General features: G+C 39.8%; 2 protein-coding genes across 2 annotated transcripts; one reads left to right on the top strand and one right to left on the bottom strand.

Annotated features, from left to right (window-relative positions):
• Positions 1–1,391: 1,391 nt before the first annotated feature.
• fitm2 (fat storage inducing transmembrane protein 2) lies at positions 1,392–4,110 on the top strand (the record flags this gene model as incomplete). The annotated part of the gene is made up of 2 exons (XM_079226165.1): positions 1,392–1,564; positions 2,522–4,110. 2 exons carry the CDS (start codon positions 1,392–1,394, stop codon positions 3,129–3,131), a joined length of 783 nt encoding a protein of 260 aa, XP_079082291.1. The 3' UTR covers positions 3,132–4,110.
• Positions 4,111–7,573: 3,463 nt separating this feature from the next.
• Positions 7,574–19,805, bottom strand: gdap1l1 (ganglioside induced differentiation associated protein 1-like 1; the record flags this gene model as incomplete). Its single annotated transcript, XM_079225719.1, has 6 exons — positions 19,614–19,805; positions 14,770–14,962; positions 11,488–11,661; positions 9,586–9,680; positions 8,018–8,132; positions 7,574–7,917 (listed from the first exon to the last, which is right to left on the bottom strand). Exons 1-6 carry the CDS (start codon positions 19,794–19,796, stop codon positions 7,574–7,576), a joined length of 1,104 nt encoding a protein of 367 aa, XP_079081845.1. The 5' UTR covers positions 19,797–19,805.
• Between the last annotated feature and the right edge of the window lie 881 nt (positions 19,806–20,686).

Raw genomic sequence — 20,686 nt, 5'->3', positions numbered from 1 at the left:
AAATCCAGTCAAAACAGTGAATGTCAATTACCAATCACAGAGATAGAGACCATCACTTATGAGTGTCACGACCCGGCTCCAACGCCATGACAAAACGAGTGGGAGACACCGTGTTTAAGGCAAAACATAGGAAGGTTTATTTGCTCACTAAGATGGGTGGCAATGCACCCCAAAACAATTGTGAACGCTTACAAGGAATAAGGCGCTGTTGCCTGGCTGCTTTCATCCTTGGAGAGCATCGGGCCCAGGTGCTTCCATGTAGGGCGTGCCACCTCCTGTTACCTGTTGGGTGCAGGAGACAGACAGACCAGTGTACAGGCTAGGGAACCATCTCCTCTCCCTCCATAAGAGCTGGGTGCTGACGGGAAACCCAGCATAAAAAATATCACAAGTGACACCAAAGCAGATGTTCTAAATCACTGAAAATCCCCAAATGTCCTGTTCCCATCTAAAGAACAACCAGGATGAACCATGACCTTCGCCATCGGTCCGATACCTCCTGCACCAGGTTCCCACCTCAGCAACCGGTGCACTTCAGAAGCACTTTTAATAGGTCAGGTATAGACAGGAGGAAAAACTAAATACATTCTCGTCACTGGGGAGCCCTGGACAGCACGTCCGTTACCAAGTTGTCCGTCCCCATCACATAACCACCTGATTAACGTCTGGTTGGAACACGTCAAGGAGTTCAGGAAGGTAAGTGGGTTGTGTTCAGTAAAAACAACTACCGGTGTACCACTGTCCCCAACATACACGTCAAAATGTATGCAGAAGATAGGTAGCACCCGACTTTGCGCGAGGCAAAGGACCCACCCAATCAATTATCAAATGCTCAAATGGTTGGCTGATTCCTGGAATCAGGTACAGAGGCACAGGCAAAACTATCTGAAACACCGGCTTCCTCTCACTGTGCTGCACCCACTTTAATAATTTTATTAATAATAATATGGGGGGAGGGGGCTGGTCTGTGGCCGAGGGGGCATTAATGCATCAATAATCATAACAAGTGACTTAATATACATACAACTGAAATGGACCATTCTGCATAATAAATAGTTTTACTAAATAGTTTTTCATAATAAATAATTTACAATGCAGGTATCTTACTTGTAACAGAGTATTTTACACTTTAAAATATCGGAGCTTCTCCGCCGCTGTTTATACGTCTGTTTCCATATCTATAAAACTAAAATAACATGTAGTCAAAGCAACTACTCCGAGTCGGCGATAAGGTCATACACTAGTATATACACTAGGTGGCGGTATGCAACTGAATTCAGCGACTTGCTCTCCGTAGTTAAAAACCGAGTGAAGAAGAACACCCGACCGAAAAGCCTCATTGGTTGAGCCGCAGTGACGTCAGAGTTAGTCGTCTGCTCAGCGCTGTCAACATGGCGGCGGTGGATGTCATTGTGGACAACTTGGTGACACTTTGGAGGATACCAGCCGTCCGGCAGAACTTCCACTGGATATTTTTGCTAATTTCGGCGGTGGGATCGATTCTGAAGGAGCTGGAGCTCGTCCCGCAGACGTATTTCAGCAGCAACAGAAATGCCCTGAATGTGTGAGTCGTGCTAGTGGGTTGTTTTGCTTTGTTTGTCAGCCAACTGAAATAATGAATTGAAGCTCCTGTGCTCACCGGTTGGTTCCTGTAGACCGTTTGTAACAGTTAGGTGAAACTGCCATCTTCTGATTTTCTTGGACTGCGTTGTAATGAAGTTAGCTACGCCGACGTAATTTGGGTCAAAGGTTAAATGTGGCTTCGGCTGATAGCTTGTTTATGCTAATGTGAGCAAACGTTTGGTAAATGTTGCTGTATAACGCAGTAAAGTCACTTTGGGGCCTCAGTGGCCACTCCAGCAAAAGTATTTAGCTTTAACCATATATGAATATATACATCTCTGCTCTAAATCCTTAACGTACCTCCTACATCAATGGTTGCATAATTATATGATGTATCATTGACACCACATCTAGTGTTTCTGCACTAATTCACACTTGTTGAAAATATGTTTTAATATCTTTCTCAGTAAAACTTTAGGCGTTTTTGTCTCATCCAAATATTGTATGCAAGAATTCACTAGATTTATAAATAAATGTCAAGATTTTAAACCTCACCGCTTTAGTGGGAATTAGAGACAACTGATAGCATTTGCTTATTCCAACTTCTCAGATGTGAGGATGTGTTGCTTCCCTTTGTCATCCATGATCGTAAAATGAACATCGTGGGGTTTGGGACTGTTGGTCAGACAAAACAATTTTCAGAATAATATAAGTAAACAAAAGATGTAGCCCTACAGTTTACCGAACTGCACTATTGAGAAACAAATGCTCTTCCAGTGTGAAATATTGCAGTAATATTGGTTATCTTTTTAGGGCTGGGCTCATTCTAAGCTGTGTTTTAAAGATGGAAGTATTCATGAAGTAAACTAGTTTGGTTGCCTGTGCCCAGTGGCAAATTAAAAAAGACAATTAGTGCTATTAGCTGACAGCTAATATAAATGCCCCTTTCCTTTTGCAGGTATTTTGTCAAAGTATCCTGGGGGTGGACGTTGCTGCTCCTGACCCCCTTCCTCCTCCTCTCCAACTCCTCCTTCAACAGGAGCGTGTCCTTCCTCAGCCGGCGGCTGCTGTCTCTGGCGGTGGCAACAACCATCTGGTACGTCTGCACCGAGACCTTCTTCTACATCGAGGACGCGACCGGCTCGTGTTTTGAAACTGACGGCAAGGAGATTATCAACACGGAGTTCACCACCAAAGTCAGCTGCAGGCGGGCCGGTTTCCACTGGCACGGCTATGACATCTCGGGACACTCCTTCATCCTGGCCTACTCGGCTCTCTTCATCATCGAGGAAACGGCACCCATGGCCTTCCTGAAGACAGCCAGTCTCTCCGCACTGCCCAGGATGGTCCTAAACCTGCTGTACGTAGCCTTGAATCTGATAGTGATTGTTTGGGTGTGGATGTTTGCCTGCACCTCTGTTTACTTCCATGACCCGTCTCACAAGTTGCTCGGGACCATCTGCGGCCTGTTGGGGTGGTATCTGACATATCGGGTTTGGTATCTAAAACCTTTGTCACCAGGACTCCCTCCTCAGCGCCACCCAAAAGGACTGAAACTACACACCTGAGCTGCAGTCAAACCTTCCTATACAACGTTCCATCCTCAAAACAACACACTACATTTGATGTTCTCTGTATTCGGGTCCAAGGTGGCCATTCTATTTTAAGCTGTTTTAAGTTATTCCCTCCTCACAGAAAGGTTGTTTAGTACAGGATGGTGTACGGCAGCTGCTGTTCCCAAATTTACTCTTGGTAATCTGAGATAAAGGCAAGACGCTGCCCAGCTTCAGCCTCTCACCTTTAACCTCTGAGGCTTGCATGCTACACCATTGTTTGCCCTCCAGTTGCCTTCTAATGTTTGACTCTTAGCTGAGTAATCACAGCTTTTAGATGACTGAGTTTGAACATTTGTGAATGTTTACAGTTCCAGTTGTATAGCACTGATGATGTGTATTTTTTTTACCAATGTAAAGAAGCTACACATTTTATTTTATAGGAAACTACCTGCAGAACAAAGTTAGATCAGACACTGTAACTACAGTGGGCCTAAATTATTTGCTGATTTAAACGAGCGGTCGCATATGGTTTGGAGTTACTGTGCCTGTGTGTCAACACTGTAAAGTTTGCTCCGAAAAGTGTGTATAAAGATAATTTTAATTGATCATCATACACAGCCCTGGAAGTGCCAATTATTTTTTTAAATAGCAGTATTGATTAATTTGCTCATTATTTAATTGGTCAAGAAATGTCATCACAATTTGTATTAAAATGTTGCGTTTTATCCAAGCAAAAGCACCAAATCCTCCACAGTTGTAATCGGAGTGTTTGGCTTTTGTGCTTGGAACAATAATTTAAACGTTAAATTGATTAGTTGTAGTTTGATTTTCTGTTGATGGATTAATTGATTAATCAACTAATAATTTCAGTTGTAACTTGACTTGTTGTCGAAAAGACCAAAACTGAATTGATCCTGCTTACAAGTATTGTCAAATATTGCCAAGCCTGATACATATTGTTACTCTGTACCATGGACCGCCAAACTATTAAAAACGCATCAATGAATTAATATGGCCACTGACCTTTTATTTTCAGTTCTTTATACACCGTCCTGCTCTCATAAATACTCACTAGATGACCAAATCCTTTTTAATCTGCATCTGAAAATAGGCCCCAACCAATGCTCTATTTACTTCCGGAGTACTATAGTTACATGCAAATGAGTGTTATTTTTTTATGATTATTGATTTACAATGTCACAAGCAATTGATTGATTGATTTACAGCATTGGTGTGTGTATTTTCCTGATGTGTCCAATACACAGTTACATGCTCTATAGGGCAGGGAACAGTTTGTGGTAAAATAAAAAAAAACAGTATATGTTTATTCCATTTTCATTATTTATTTTTCATTGATGGCAACTGAATAAATTAAGGCTTATGAACAAACATCATAAAAAGCACCATAAATAAATGCATATATATAGAAATATAAAAAATAAAAAGTAAAAAATAAAAAAATACTATAGTGAAATATAATGGCCACAAATCACAACTAGGATTTCTTGACTTGAACTCTTTGTGTGTTCAAAGAATACAGATCCAGCCCCTCAGGTAGCACGACTTCAGTCTGAAGAAGCAGTGGAGTCTTAACCGGTGTGTTTGCAGTAATCAAATGATTGGCTGATTATGAAGTTTCTTGACAGTTCCCCCTGCAGTGTCATCTGCTGTGTGTCAATTAACAAAAGAAGTGTGTCTGAGGATCAAAAAATAAACATGAATAATAAGTAAGCACATTTTATAATTAACTCAACAGGAAATATTACTTTACACTTTGTGTCCTCTTTCTTACTTCAAAACTTGGTAAAATTCAGATATATATTTTTTAATCTTCTCATTTGTGCCATTTACATCACTGCTGGTCGTACAAAAACAGTTTGAAACCAAACAACGTCCCCGTTTCCTTTAATCCACATATCAAATGTGTTCTTATCCATATCAAACATGAACCTGAACACAATGAACTACAGCTTCCACACCTCTACTTCCTTCATAAGAATCAGATTTATTATCAGATGTGACACAGCAAGTAGATGCTGCTATTAAAGGAGCTTTGATCGTTGTCTTTGGTTCAACGTTTTCTGTCACAGCAGCTAATCACCACCTGCAGAGACAAGTTTCTGTAGCCAGAGAAAACCGGGAGCATCCGAACTGAAAAAAACAAAATAAATGAGCTTCCTTATCAAAGGCTTGAGCTGTACAGAAACACCATACTGGGAGTCCTTACTGCAAGAAATGTCTGTATAACCAGCCATAAAACCAACAGCAGTTTAGAACTCCAGCCAAGTATTTCACACAATGAGTTAAACCTAAAGATCAGAGCAGTTCAGAAGCAGAATTATAACATGTTTAACCCTGGAGGTCTGACTAAGAAAACAGCAGAAAGAGTCAGCTTTTCCTCCCCTGTTCATTCTCCCCTTATTCCATCTTTTGAGCTCATCAAAAATTCAGCCCGATAAAATGAACGAGACAATGTATAATTCAAAATATCTATCTGTAAAAACAATCTTGCATCTGTCAGGAGGAGTCAGCGACCAACAAAAAGCCGTAAAATTCCATTTTTCTTCATTCAGTATTGCTGAAGGACCATCTTGAACACACGGTACAGTGCAGGTGCTTCAAAGGTTACAATTAGCATGAGAATATTTAGGAAATCTCTGGTTTTAAATGTTCGGTAGTGATCATAAATTCTGCCTCTGGGCAGTGCCCATCCATCACGAAACGCTTACACAATAAGAAAATACCCATGCAATGAGATATACATCCTAAACCTAATGCAACTCTATTTGTGCCATAGATGCAGAATTTACAATTTCACTACCAGTTCAGCCAAAGTGTAACTTTTCAAACACCCAAGTTTTATATCCTCTGAATTCCTGCTCAGCGACAAAGAGGGTGACAGTGGACCAGTGTGTGCTGTGTGATCCGTGGTGCGCTAAATAAACTGACTTAGTGTGTCTCTGTGATCTATTGTGTGAAGGGTGTACAGTTAGTTAAAAGAAGTCGTTCCACATTTTGGGAAATGCACTTATTCACATTCTTGCGGAGAGTTAGACGAGAAGATCGACAGCTCTAAGGCCTGTTGAATTTGATGCAGCAGTTTGATAGTTAAGCTTGCATTTATAGCCCCGATTTCATTCATCATTAAATTAAAATCACAACACTAAGCATCTGCTTTTCTCAAAAATATACAGTGCATTCAGAAAGTATAAGTCTTCAACATAATGTGAAAAGGTGTCTGAATACTTTGTGAACACACTGTATACCAAGTCATCTTCGATAAACCCAGAAAGGCCTTTAATAAAACTGTTCCCAAAAGAATCTTCTGTCCATCTGGATAAGAAAACGCTTTCTGCACAATAAATCAAAAAAGGTATGTGTTTCTTTTCAATATTTAATATTTTAAAATAAAATAATGTATACTGAAAAAATGTTGAATTTATTTAATTATTATTTTGTATTCACTTGACGTTCGGTTTGTAAAACATATAATAATATGTTATATATAAGATGTTTTACGTAACATATATATATATATATATATATATATATGTATATATATATATACATATATATATATATATATATATATATGTTTTACGAACCGAATGTATTTTCTGACTATTTTTCATCAAGAGGGTTAAAAAAGTCTTTTGCTAAGCTAAGCTAACCAGCTGTTAAGTCTAGCTTCAAAATTAACGTTTACACAAATGATACCTTCAGAACAGCAGTCCACACACAACCTTCTGGGTTTTCTGGGGTTTTCAAAGATTGCTGGGTTTATATTTTTCAGACAGTTAGCTGTTTCCAGTCTTTATGCTAAGCTAAGCTAACCATCTCCTGGCTGCACAGCTTCATATTTAACAGATAGATTTGAGAGTGGATCTATGTCTCTGCGAGAAAGTAAAAAAAAAAATCCCCAAATGTCAAACTATTCGCTGAAAGTTTGCCTCCATCCTTTCATCATTTCTTCTGGCAGTTTTCTGGCAGCAGCACTTAACAGAAAGTCTGTCGTGTAACATCTTCCTGCGGTTTTTAGTGGGTGAACCTCAGGCTGACGACGGGGTAACAAGCAGATATGAGTAATGACTATAACAGTGGCATGCGAAGGTCAGTTAACCCCTGTTGGTGTTACTGTGTTTAACATATTGTCTGGGTTTCTTCTTTAAGTTTTCAGTATGAGAAGACCTGATGCATGCCTCCAACAAAAGTTAAACAAGGACTTGTCGGCCGCAAGTTGCCAGAAATTAAACTCAATGAAGGCCTTGATTACCAGAAAATGTGCTGTCAACAATTTCTTATCATGGAATGTTTTAATATTCTTTGTTCACCCAGGTAAGTAGTAGTGTTCTCTATATAGATTCATTATGTTTTCCTGCAGTCATAAAACATTACAGAAAAGTTGGAACATCACACAAATACACTAGACATTTAACACAACAAGAGGGCATTCACTACATGTATTTCTTTTTTAAATACCAGTAGGCAAAGTAGCCCATCCCTCCCAGCGAGCCCATGAGAAAAGAGGCCCCGAAGAAGGACGGCGGATTCTTTTTTACCATCCGGAAGGCATTGGGTAGGACTGCAGACAGAAGGGTTGTGTGGATGTCGCCCAAGACCTTGCGGAAAGCGTAGCGTTTTTGCACACGCACAAAAAAGGATTGCAGGTTGGCTCGGCTGCCGTCCTCCCAGTATTTCTTAGAAAGTCCCAAGAACTTGAGCCTGTGCAACAAGGCTCCAAGGCAGACGTCAGCTAGTGTAAATTCAGGTCCACATAGCCACAACTCACACTTTTGACCTGCAAGGAAATGAAAAAGTCATAACTAAACATTGTTGGGACATGTTTTGGTGGCATTATGATGGAAGATAATGATGTTTTTTTTCTTTTTGGGACATACCTTGATACTCTAGTTTTCTTTTCTCCAGTTCAGCCTCCACTTGATCTAGAACCATGGCTAACTCCCCCAGAATTTTCTTCAGGTAGTTCACGTTATCGTGGTCCAAGATTTTTGCCTGACAATTGTTTGTATAAAGGATAAAAAATATAGATATATAAACTTATAATTTTAAGAAATTCACACCAGGAGTTCTTGAGAGAGGAGTCACGAGAGTCGGATGTATGCAGACAGACGGACGGACGGACAACCATAACAACCACACACACATGGCGCTAGTTAACAATATGTTCACAATTAAAAATGCACAACCTTGGGTTTTTTTCCACTTTCATTGTTGTTTTAACTTCACACCATAATGCTTGTGGACTTTTTCCTGAAGCAAAGTCTAAAGACAGTGTGCAGAAAGGCCTCCAACAGCCAGAGAGCATTCAAAGACTTTGCTGATTTCCCAGTTGGACAAACTTAATTCATTAAGTACAGCTCGGGCTGGTGGGAATATCGTCGGTTTTGCAGCTATGCAGTGATATTGGACAAATGAGTGCCAGTATTGGATGGCACTAGATGAAAAGTGAAGTCATCCCGTGGGAAACATTAATGATACTCATGGAAGCGCTCATCCATTTTATAGTTGTTGAAATATTTCTGGTCCAAAGTGATGGACCGACCAGCCGACAGATCAGTCAACACACTGTGAAGGAAAGCGTGCTGGCGTGACACACACTCATCTCTGTCTCGTTGATTCAAAACCTCTTTTTTTTTTATAACACTCCAAATCAGTACGCCTAGATATTTTCTCCAGGGAATATGAACTGTTTTTAGGTCGAAGGTTCGGTGTTACAGGGTTTTCCCTTATGTTCAGCTCTTCAGTCGTGTAATTCGGAGGAAACTAATAAAGGCTGTTGATTATGAAACTTCCCTCAGGTACAGACTTGTGAAATAAATGATCTTTTCAGAGTGTTAAACCTGAAAAGAGTGGGACCTTTGATGAGTTTGTCTTTCACAAAATATTATGGCGGGAAATTAGCCAGCAGAGTTGTTAAAATAATGTATCCATTACATGTATGCTACTGTTCATGAGTCTGACATATTTACAGCATCAAATGTATTATATTGAATTGATTTTGACCAAATCAATTCACTTAAATATTAAGTTTTAAGTTTTCTTTTGAAAATAGTATTACAGGTATATTTACATTTGTAACTTAAAATAAACTACATTTTTGAATGAATATGATATATATATGACATTATGACAATATGACATTTGTTAATGGGTAAGATGTTTTAATTAAGAGGATAACCTAAATGGAAAACTCCTAAATAAGGGATGATTTTATATTATTTGGTTAATTTCGAGGAGTTGTTACCCCTCATTTTCCCTTGAACCACATGAAAACAACTTGTTTACATCATCAGTAATGTGCACATCATTTGAAAGTTAATGTAAAGAATTATGGGATTCAGTTTAATAGGAGTTGTGCCTCCCTTACATACAACATTCGAATATATAATGAAGAAGTCATAAATTGATGCATTTTCAATCACATTCATAAACACATACAACTCACCATGAGCTTCTTCTGCTTGGACAGATACGGTTCTGTGAGCTGTGGCTCCTCATGGTCCAACTTCATCAGCTCTGTGGCAGCGTTGGTCAGATGTCCTGAACACACACACACACACACACACACACACACACACACACACAGAACATATATTAGAACATATTGCTTAGGAGATAATCTATATGTGCATACACTCATGTGGATATTCTTCTGTGTATTCTTTGCACGGAACAGACATACTAGCAATGAGTGTATTTAATCCTCCCGAGGAGTTATCTGACTGTCCAGAGAACGTACTCTTATCCGTGCTCCCTTTAGGGTCCCTTGAGGGAGGGAGACACTTGGACATGTTTCAGTTTATGATAGCCTTCAGTCAGAAACATAATATTACAACTCAGAAGTTTTAAATTTGACTCTGGCAAGAGTGTTTTTAATACAAATACAAAAATAATAACTGCACTTTTCTTCTAGTCCGGCTCATTTGATTTGATTTACATGCCGGGGCCAATTACCTGATGGAAAGAGAACTAGAGAGCTTGATATCAGCTGTTCGTATATATAAACCTGCCGTCACTGCAATATGCTGCATTTAGGAAATCTTGGTATTGACCAGCGTCAAATTACACTGATGCTATTGGCGCCGAGCATAAATGCTGCAAGGAAGATGCATAGCTTTGCATTTGTAATTTCCTTTTGCCATGGAAAATGAGGATCTATTTTGCTTTGGGTGCTTTCCTTTTCTTTTCCTACTAACCCATGCACACATACACACGTATACACAACACACTCACACACACACCACAGGTACGCCGTTACGTTGCTTCATACCCACATGGTGTGTTAACTGAGGCATCCATTGTGCTTCTCATTCCCGCTTTGATATTTTGAGACTGTATCCTCTGTTTGGTTATTGGTCCCTGATTCCAGAGTGGTGCCTGTTTTATACTTGCTAATAACCAAACCCACTCCTGCCAGATTCCAACAGTAAACACGTGTCCACATGTGTTGTGAAATGCATCAGAACACACTGTCACATTGAATCATGATGCATAACTGCACAATGTGAGTTGAATCTGGCGTGAACACTGTGTGCCTTTAAGTGTTATATACACACTTGAAGGGATTCAGTTGCTAGAATGTGTGGTTCCCCAGTCGGACAATCTCTGGTCTTTATGCTGTTGGTGTTTTTAGGAACATTGGTTTCACTAGGAAAGTAAAGCCGGATTCTGTCAAAGAGTTCCTGACTGATGAGAGAGGAAATCACTGATTAGCAACTCAAGGAAAGCTATTTCAGATCATCGGGCAGACATCTTTTATCTGTGACAGAGCTGGTTTTGGAGTTGTAGATTTAGACTCAGCTATTCTCTCTTTTTCCAAAAGTGAAACAATAAGATACCAATAGGCCAATAAGAACCACTCCTATGTCTGTTGTGTACATATAAAGCTACAGCTAGCACTCGGTTAGCTTAGCACCAGACTGGAAACAAGGTGAAACAGTTACTGTAACATGTCTCTAAAGCAAACCTTCCAGCACCTGTAAGGCTCACTAATTATCATGTCATACGTTGTTTAATTAAAACTGTTATAAAGACACGTTTCAAGAAAGAAAATCTGAGTTTGTTCATTTAAATTTCTTCTAAGACCAGTTTACCATGATTTCACTTTATTTGTGTCTTTATTTCTTTGATATATCTTGATAATGGAATTGGTTTTATCTATTTTAAGACAACATTTCACTTTTATGTTGATTAAAATGTTTAACTATACTATATACTATATAGTTACAAATGGTATAATAAAAATAAAAAGAAGCACACACAAAACATCCACCCTGTCTTCTTGTAATTAAGATGCTGAATTGAAAACGACTGTGTCGACACAATACGGTGAGCTGGCTTCACTTACTTCGTATTTCTGCGGTGGCGTACTTTGGGATCATAGAGTCGGTGGTGAGCTCTGGATGGAGGATGCAGCCGTGTGTGTAAGCGTCCATGGGCAGACCGTCCAGTAGCTGACGGTACTGCTGCACACGTTCGAGGAGAGGCGAATCTGCATCAGGAACCAGCTGAGCCACTGTTTCTGCGGGGCCGAGACACAACGATGTGAAAACAGCAATACAGAGAAAATATGTTTATGTAGCTCAGCTTTCACCTTTACACGGCTCTCTGAAGATGACAATCACAGGGACAGAAAAACACGCATATAGATTCAACAAAATGTGCAAATAAAACTAATAAAGCATGAATCCTTAGGTATTATTCTTGGTATATATTCATAGACTTCCCTGAACACTTGAGGTTTCTAAGCAACCGTTATTAATCTAGCTTTTACATCCCTCCACCATAACAAGTCTCCCTGCTCCCAGCATGGTAACCAGGGAACTCACCGGCGCTCACGTTTCAAAATGCCTGACATTTAGACATTACGGAGGCAATCTGAAAAAAAACCTCTGGAGACTAAAAAGACATTCTGATAATCTATTTTGAGTGAAAGAGTGAACAGGTTTAACCTAAAAACACAGTTTAACCCCATGAGATGAAAGTCAAGCACAATCCAGTGGATCAAAACACAAAATATTAATAATAATAATACATTTTACTGCTCAGATTTTTTTTTTTACATGTTGGATTTGTACGGATTAAACAACGGAGATATAGAGATATAGCATGTAAATTAATTAGTGTAAGAGTTTTTATTAGTGATGAGGAATACTACTGTGTACCGTAACATATTTTCTGGTTCTGGAACAGCTTTGTCAAATTTATATATTTAGGTTATGTTCTATAACATAACAAACAGACAGATATGAGAGTGATATTGTTTTTCTCATCAAACTCTCTGCCATAAAACTATTTTTCACACTTGTTTTTCTTGCTGCATGTTAGGGAAAATGTTCAACTTATTGACCTGCTGCTGATGTTCCGTATTAAGGAGGAAACATGTTAGCAGAACAGCGGGAGCTTGTATCTCTGTGCAGGGTCACAGCGAAGCCAAAGTCAGGCTGCTTGAGGATGACCGGGCCGACGGAGGCGCTTGGGGATGGGGTGGAGCTGCACCTGGCAGAGTTCCAGAAAGCTGAGTAATCAGTCCCAGGACCTGCATGCTGACCTGGGCATGCCATGCAGTGGTCCTCTAGGTGGTCTGCTGCAGCACCGGGGTGGAAATATCGCATGAGCAACTAAGAGCCATCTGATGAGAAAGGCATTATCTTGGGGACAGCGATGCGCATTACAGAATATAAAAGTACCTGACGGTTTGATTTTCAGTCGACAAACAGTTTTGCGCAGTAAAAGCCCTCTGCTGCCTCTCAACAACACGGTAAAGTGGTCTGAGTCGGCACCAAGTTGCTCTGTGCCAGGGTAAGAGTCTCTTTTCTGAGACATCTGCACTTTCCGGGCCAGCTGCAGCACACGTTGTTATACGTTGCTGCTCTTAGATTGACTTGTGGTTTTTAAACATGCTGTGCGTTCATCAGATAAAGTAATACCCCAGCTGAAATGTTACATTACACTTTATTGTCGCAGACTTCAAACTAACTTCAGAAGTTAATGCAATGACCTGCATGCAGCACACTATCAAACAGCTTAAATGAATGTGTCTGAAAGAGAAGAAGACATCAAACACCAAGGTCCGTTACTGCCTTCTATTAGTGAGCGAGCAGTGAACCAGATCTTCTGCAGCGCTTCCAAGCATCGCTGCGAAGAACGAGTGACCACAAACTATGCTAAGACAAGGGAGATAGTTAGTGGCCAACATCCCTCAGGCTTTTACTGGTTCGAGGTACCCCGGACAATTACATGACAGCATAATGTCTCAACTGACAGTTCTATAGGACACGCCACACACAGAGATTCAGAGAAAACCGGATTCACTCAGTGTACGCATCATAAAGTTTGTACTCTTAGAACTGCATAGGCAGTGGATGAACCTGAGTCACTGACTCACATTGTACATTTCACATATTGGCACATCTTTACTTATTTATTTGTTGTGATCAACATTTTAGTAATAATTTGATTAAATCATAATACTTTGCCACATTTTTCTTCCAAGCGATCCCTCCAGTTTCACATTGTTCACATTGCTGCAGAGACATCGTTCCAACAGCTTACATAGCTTCACAGCACCGTACACATTGTCACACACTGTACAAGGACGACAGATGGCCACAAATTGATATCTTCCAATTTTCTTTGCTGGAGGATGGGAGGAGGATGCGGCCTGATATCACCAGGCAACTGCCCCAGAAAACCAACGCTCAAATATGTGTCAATGGTTTGAAGTAAATTAATGAATGGCACCTTTCCCAAAAGCACCACTAAAACTATGGTGAACCGGGTCAAACATGTGCTGTTTGGTGTCAATAGGCTATTAGTAATATTTGACAGAAGCAGGTGTTTCATTTTTAGCTTTCTTTTTTGATCCATGACTTTTTAATGTTTCCAGCTGACAAAAAGTCAGCATTCTAACCAGCTGATGATCTATGTTGAAAATCTAATGGAATGGAATCCAAAATCCAATTGAAAAACATCCCATTAGCTTTTTGTCGAGGGAACCAGGGCGATGATAACTTCCAGGTTGGACTACAAAATTACATAATTCTTGCAGCACTCTATAGATGTGTTTGCAGAACGCAAAACACTATCTTAAATAACAAGCTGGGCTGTTAGAATGTAAACATTCCAGAGTCGCTAATGTTTGTTTAAAGTTAAACTTTAAAAATCTGAGATTTGTTCCACTTGGTGGGGAAATTCCCCTCAGTTGGTTTGTATTAGTCGTGAACACAGCTTTCTTTTTACGTAACATGTAATCCAAAAAACTAATTTAACAGCAGTTGGGAAATGACACGCTCCTTGGCCTTATAAGAAATGCTCCGCTGCTACAGGTAAGATAACAACTACAGCTCATGTTGCATACAAACACACTAGTTAATCCATTCCTTACACTTTTACTTGTATACGTTTGGTTTTGGAAAGACACAAAAAAGACTGTCCCATCCAAACTCTTTGAATGCAGAGTATTGCTCTTACTTCAGCCCCACGCACACAACTGCAGCAGGTAGAGAAACCCAAAGCTTGACAGACCCGCCATGACTTGTTGCACCAGAGCCCTTTGGCTACTCTCTTAAAATCAATGAGAGATGGAATAAAAACAGCATCATATAGGTGAATGAAAAATGCACCATACCTCCCACAAAGGTTTTCTCCAGGTAATCTATAATCTGATTGTAGTCACTGATGATGGCGTCGCCGTGGAGGAAAACTGGCACCTCCTCACCCAGGTTCAGCCTCATGAACCAGGGCTCCTTGTGCTCCTGCAGTGGCATGCTCACATCCCTCTCCTCGCAGACCAGACCCTTCTCATTGATGACTAGACGTACCTGCAATCACAAGCATGTGCAGGAAAGATGAGACGAGAAAAGCATTCTGCCTTTTTGTGCTAGGGAGTCAAACCAAAAAAATAAGACGAACAAGAGGAAATACAAAGTTAGCCTGCGCTCTAAACAAACGACATTGTATAATGAATCAATGTACATGTGAAAATCTGTATGAAGTAATATGCACATGGTGACATTTTAAAGCTTTAAAGACGCAAAGACAGGATGAAGTCTGATGATTCATTTGATCTGAAGTCAAACAAAAACATTACACAATACATCTAGGGGTTTTTTGGTTGCTGAAAAGGAGTTATTGCAATAATACTGAAGCTAAGCAGGGTAGATAATATATTCAGCTGTTAGTCCACAACATAACACAACTTATCATGTTTGTGTAAATAACCATATCTGAATTGTTTGTGTGGTCTGGCAAAATAATGATATGCTTTACAGCGTTCTAATGTTTCAGCAAAAACCTTCAGGGATGAAGGATAAGCCAAGGTCCACGGAGAGCTATTACTGGGAATACGATTAGAGAAAGGAGATGACACTTGGGCTATAAAGTGTTACATTTGGCTGCTCATAAGGAGCTACCAAATGGGAGTTCTGCCGAACATGGCCAGACATGGTGTAATTAAATAATATTGAATGATTTAGTGACACAAGCAGTAATTACAGCCCGACCGCTGGTTCTAAATGAAGGAACAAATCTATGAATGCACGTGCAAAGTCAAGCAACAACAACAACAAAAACTTTTTACATCTCTATTGGCAGAACTTTACACATTATCAAGGATGTCTATACAAAACAGTGTTTCAGGTTGCAGTCATGCACTGAAAGGTGGAGCCCACAACAGCATTGTCACTATTGCTTTAAGAGTTTGTTATATAATAATGTTAGTCACCCCTTAGTAATGATGCCAAGTAGCTCATTTGCCTGGGTGAAGTAAACACGCCCTACTTAACTTCAGCTACATGCATGTTACTATGTTTGTTGTTAACAGTGGTGGAAAGTAATCAGTAATACTGAACTTAAGTACAATTTTGAGTAACTTATACTTGATTTGTATTCCATTTTGCTTCATACTTCTACTCCACTACATTTATCTGCAATAGTTACTAGTTACAATATTAAGGTTTTGTATAATGAAAGCATATGATGAACTTACAAACTTATAAAATACAACATATAAGTATAAATTAGTTGTGACGACTCCTAACAAAAAGCAGTGTCTAGTTCTTCTGTCATGGAAACCCGGTGATAAACAGGCACCAGTGCTAAATTATTAAACACCGTAGTATTGATAAGCTCCGACATTACTGTTGCTTTTATTCTGCACTTATTACTGCTTTGGTGTAATTAATTATCACGCTGCTGCGGGCATCTCTGTCGGGCTGAGCTCCTCCAACTACACACAAGCACAAAGTGAAGTCAGCGGATTACTTAAGTTGACGGCAAACAAGCTCGTTACTATAAGTGCAAGAAAACATTCAAGTAAACAGGCAATACTTTATCAATACATATGTTTAACAAACATGCGCACAAACGCGATGTAACATGCTGCTTACACATTCATGCATTAGGATTAACAATAATGTTATACAATTATCTGCAGAAGGAGTACTCTTCCTGCTAATTCTTCAGTATTTTTCCTTGAGTAGGACTTTTACTTGCAACAGAGTTTTTTTCATTGTTGTATTAATGCTTTAATTCATTCTAAGATGTGAATACTTCTTCCACCTCTGGTTGTTAATGCAAACTCTTAGATGGCGTCCTGACACACAGGCCTCTACACAGACAGAAAACAAGTGACTGTCACAGCCTCACAGTTGTCGTATTGAAGGTGTAAATCTCTAACCTGCAGGCTCTTAGGTTGGCAGCGCTCTATTGATTTGTGAAGCTGGTCTGTAACTGCAGTTACTTCAGGGTATCAAGCTCCACCTGTCTCTCATCTTCATCATATCTGTTGTGTTCTCAAGACATCACTTGTGAGGTACATGCATGTGGCCCACTTCTGTCCATGCAGCACAGTTAGAGTCATGGCAGTTAGCCATGAAGCATATTAAACACAAAAGGATGAAGAAAGTGCTGTGCAGGAGAAATCCAATGGCTCAGCGTCCCTCCTCTCCTCGGGAACTATGAGGTATACACAGTCTTCCCCCTGAACATCTGATGACAATATTGTTTTCACAGGGTTGTTGATCTATCGGAGAAGTGACAGATTTTTCATAGTCACTTGCTCGGTGTAGGTTGTCTTTTTAGAAAAAGTTGTTTCATGTCACACACGATTGACGAAATAAAACATTTCCTTTCAAGGTCCTGTGGACTTGATTTGACATTGCAAGTATTTTGTGTTGCATTCAGGCCCAAAACATTCACTTCAATTCTGGTGGAGTGGACAACCTAGTGCTTGGCCTCTTAATCTCATAAAAGCCATCCCAAAAATGCCATTTAAAGCATGCATCCGCTTGCATAACAACACATGCCACAAGCCATTGTACAAGTACATCAAATCAGGAATTCAGGGCTGAAATCCATGTGTTTTGTTCCTAAAAATGAATGCCAAATTGTCTGTTCATTGGCAGCACAGTCACACATGATCGTGAAGTCACTTCAGCGACTCCAGCTCCAGGAGAAGTGATGTGCCGACATGAGACTGAGCATCAACTCAAGGTTGTTGGAGAGGAATATACAGTCACACCATCCTTCAAATGAGAAAGAGTCATGGTGGTGCATGCTTTGAGCCTCTTATCTTGACAGGAATACTTCAGCAGTCCTGGATTATGGTGTGTAATAAAAGTCCAATTCACAAGCAAATGAAACTCACAAGGACTCATGATTATTTTAAGAGTTATTTTGCAAATTCAGTTTATTCCCGCGTAGGTCAAAATGTAATCAAGCAGATCCTTACTTTTAAATACCTGGAACCAAGAAAAAACTATTAATAAATAACCAAAATAGTCAACTGACCAAGCGATTAATGGATTAATTACTTCAGCTCTAACGCTTGAAGAGTGTAATCCGTGTGTACAATTAAGGCACAGATAGAAGTCAATGATCAAGAGATGAAGCACCGATTGTCATTTCATAACAGTGGATGTGTATGTTAAAGGGGTATTCCAGCTATTTAGTATTGCACTTACATCAATTTGGTAAATTTACAAGGGACAGATTAAAAAAAAGAAAGCAGCAGAAGCCAAGATATGGATCAATCACAACTTCCAAAGTCCAAAGTAACGTTCTTCAACTGCTTGTTTTGTTCGACCGTCAGTCCAAAATAGAAGCAGCAAATCCTTGTATACAAGATATTGAAATGATAAAATTACTGACACGATTAACGACATAAAGCAATTATTAGAATAGTTACCAATTAAATTCCTTTCAATCGACAAATTGTTGCAGCTAAACAAATAGTAGGACAAAGGACCGAATGCTGTAGACGTCTTCAAACCGCAAAGGTAAAAAGTTGGAGAAACTACTTGAGAAGAAAGCGATAATAAATGTTATGGGTATGGATGTTACAACGCTCCAATGACGTAAATAACTGTGCTGGTAGTCGCTGTAGTTTTTCCTGCACTGGCAAAGTAAAATCACAAAGGTTTTAGTTTCTATTAGCAACAGCTGTAATGGATGCCATTTTGTCTTAAAACCAGCGTATTATTTTCATAAAGACTGAAGAAACGAATGCTAACTGAGAGACTACACCGAATTATAGGAGCTAATGGAACAGAGACTATACACGGGACGTGACATCAGGACTTCTACTCTCTATCAGACTCAGTCTGTCTGGTAGATATAATGTCCTTCAGACTCCACACCCCCAGTTTGAAAGAAATAACCCCTGTGATGCCACAGTGATGTCACCAGGGATTCTTTATCTTAGGACTTCTCAAAGCTCCACAGAAGATACATGATGTGTTTTCACAGGCTGTGTGGTACCTTTGACTCTGAACTGAATCTGTACGATTGACAGAGTGCCCCTTTAATGTACATGTTGCTTGTGAAGTAAACCCCTGTGAACATAAGAGTACAAAGCCAAGCTTTATACTAGTTATTTTTGTGAATGAATTGCTTTCAGAGCTTGATTTGATCCAACATGCTCATGTAATAGGAATGGTATACAGGTTACTGTCTAACATAACCAATGATACTCTTAAAGAAGCCCTTAAAATAAGAACATATGGTTTGATAAGCTGTAGAAGGGGGAAGATGGCCTTTGTTTTGCACATCATGTCAATGAATTATTTAGGATGTCATGTGTCAGAGCACATAGGTTGTAGCTACATTTACCAGCCATAGGGAGACAGAATAGCTTCAACATGTCATTAAATAGTGGAAGCTCGTGAGATATGAGGGGTGATTTATACAGTGGTAAATAAACGGGATATTTGCCACCAATCCAGCTTTATGTCGAGGAAATGAGCCCCATGCTGCAGCGCATTTCTACGCGTCTCAAACGGGAGATCTGCCCTGCTGCAGGATCATATTCATATTCCGGGGCAATATGTGCAAGAATAAACATGCACAGAAAAACATGTTTTGATCATAATAAACAAACAGAGGTCCAGTCTGTAGCACCATGCAAAGGGACGTGGAGCCACCTCCATTTTCGAGCTCTGCCCTTTTTTTTTTTTTTTTTTTTTTTTTTTTTACCTTTTGGGAGGTGAAAGACTGCGTCCAGTGGTACAAAACGAGCCTGTCTTTACTGAAGGGTTTGGGCTCTGCCGTCGGTTCCTCGCACTCCTCCCCGTCTGTGATTTTAGCGTCGTCTTCGTCCATGGCTGAGATGGGCCACCAGCTACAGTTGGTGGGGGTAACATTGTTGGAAGACGCCATGACAGAGCGTTTTGTGCGTGTGGAGGAGAGGAGCGAGGAGGGAGAGAATAGGAGCGAGAGAGCAAGAGAGAGAGAGAGAGAGAGAGAGAGAGAGAGAGAGAGAGAGAGAGAGAGAGAGAGAGAGAGAGATTTCAGCAGCACGAGCTCAGCAGCAGCATCAGTTCACGCGGCAGCAGCATCCGTCAGTTTCGGACAGCTCCGGTGCTGAATTCGGCTTCAACGACTGAAAACAAATACCTGTTTTTGTTTTTTTTATCTCGCGAAATCCATATGCAAATAGCTACTTACTCCAGCATGCTGCTGTACTTTCGATTCAATCAATGTGTAACCGTGGGCTGTTACATCACATGATGAGCCACGCACAAACATGCGCGGTGAAACCCGCGGAGGAAGCGTTTTTTCACAGGAAGGTCAAGCGGCTCTCTGTAAGGACGTGGAGGCTGCAGACTACAGGACTAGGGTTACATTGTTTTAAGTATACACGCCTATCGTACTACTGGACCAACAAAAAGGGAAAAAGTAAATGTCAGCGGTTATTGGCAACATGTGCATAATTTCCCTGGCAAGACAGCAGACTATACTTTTACTCAACGCTTTACTTCGTACGTTTTTCTGCTTTATACTTCCAATGGAATGGTGTAGCATTCCATCCACTCCACTCCCTACTCGTACATTTTCAGATTAAGATTTACATTTAAGGAAAGAAAACATATGATAACCATATATATATATATATATATATATATATATATATATATACATATATATATATATATATATATATATATATATATATATATATATGATGCAGACGTTTCTAATCAGTTTTCGTCTTGAGATCCCTTACAATAACAAGTATATAGCCTATTCGTTTTTCTTTTTATCAGGAA

This window comes from Taurulus bubalis, assembly GCF_910589615.1.
Source record: "Taurulus bubalis genome assembly, chromosome: 11".
NCBI lineage: Eukaryota > Metazoa > Chordata > Actinopteri > Perciformes > Cottidae > Taurulus > Taurulus bubalis.
The sequence above is the reverse complement of the archived record's forward strand: the minus strand, read 5'-3'. Positions and strand labels throughout refer to the sequence as shown.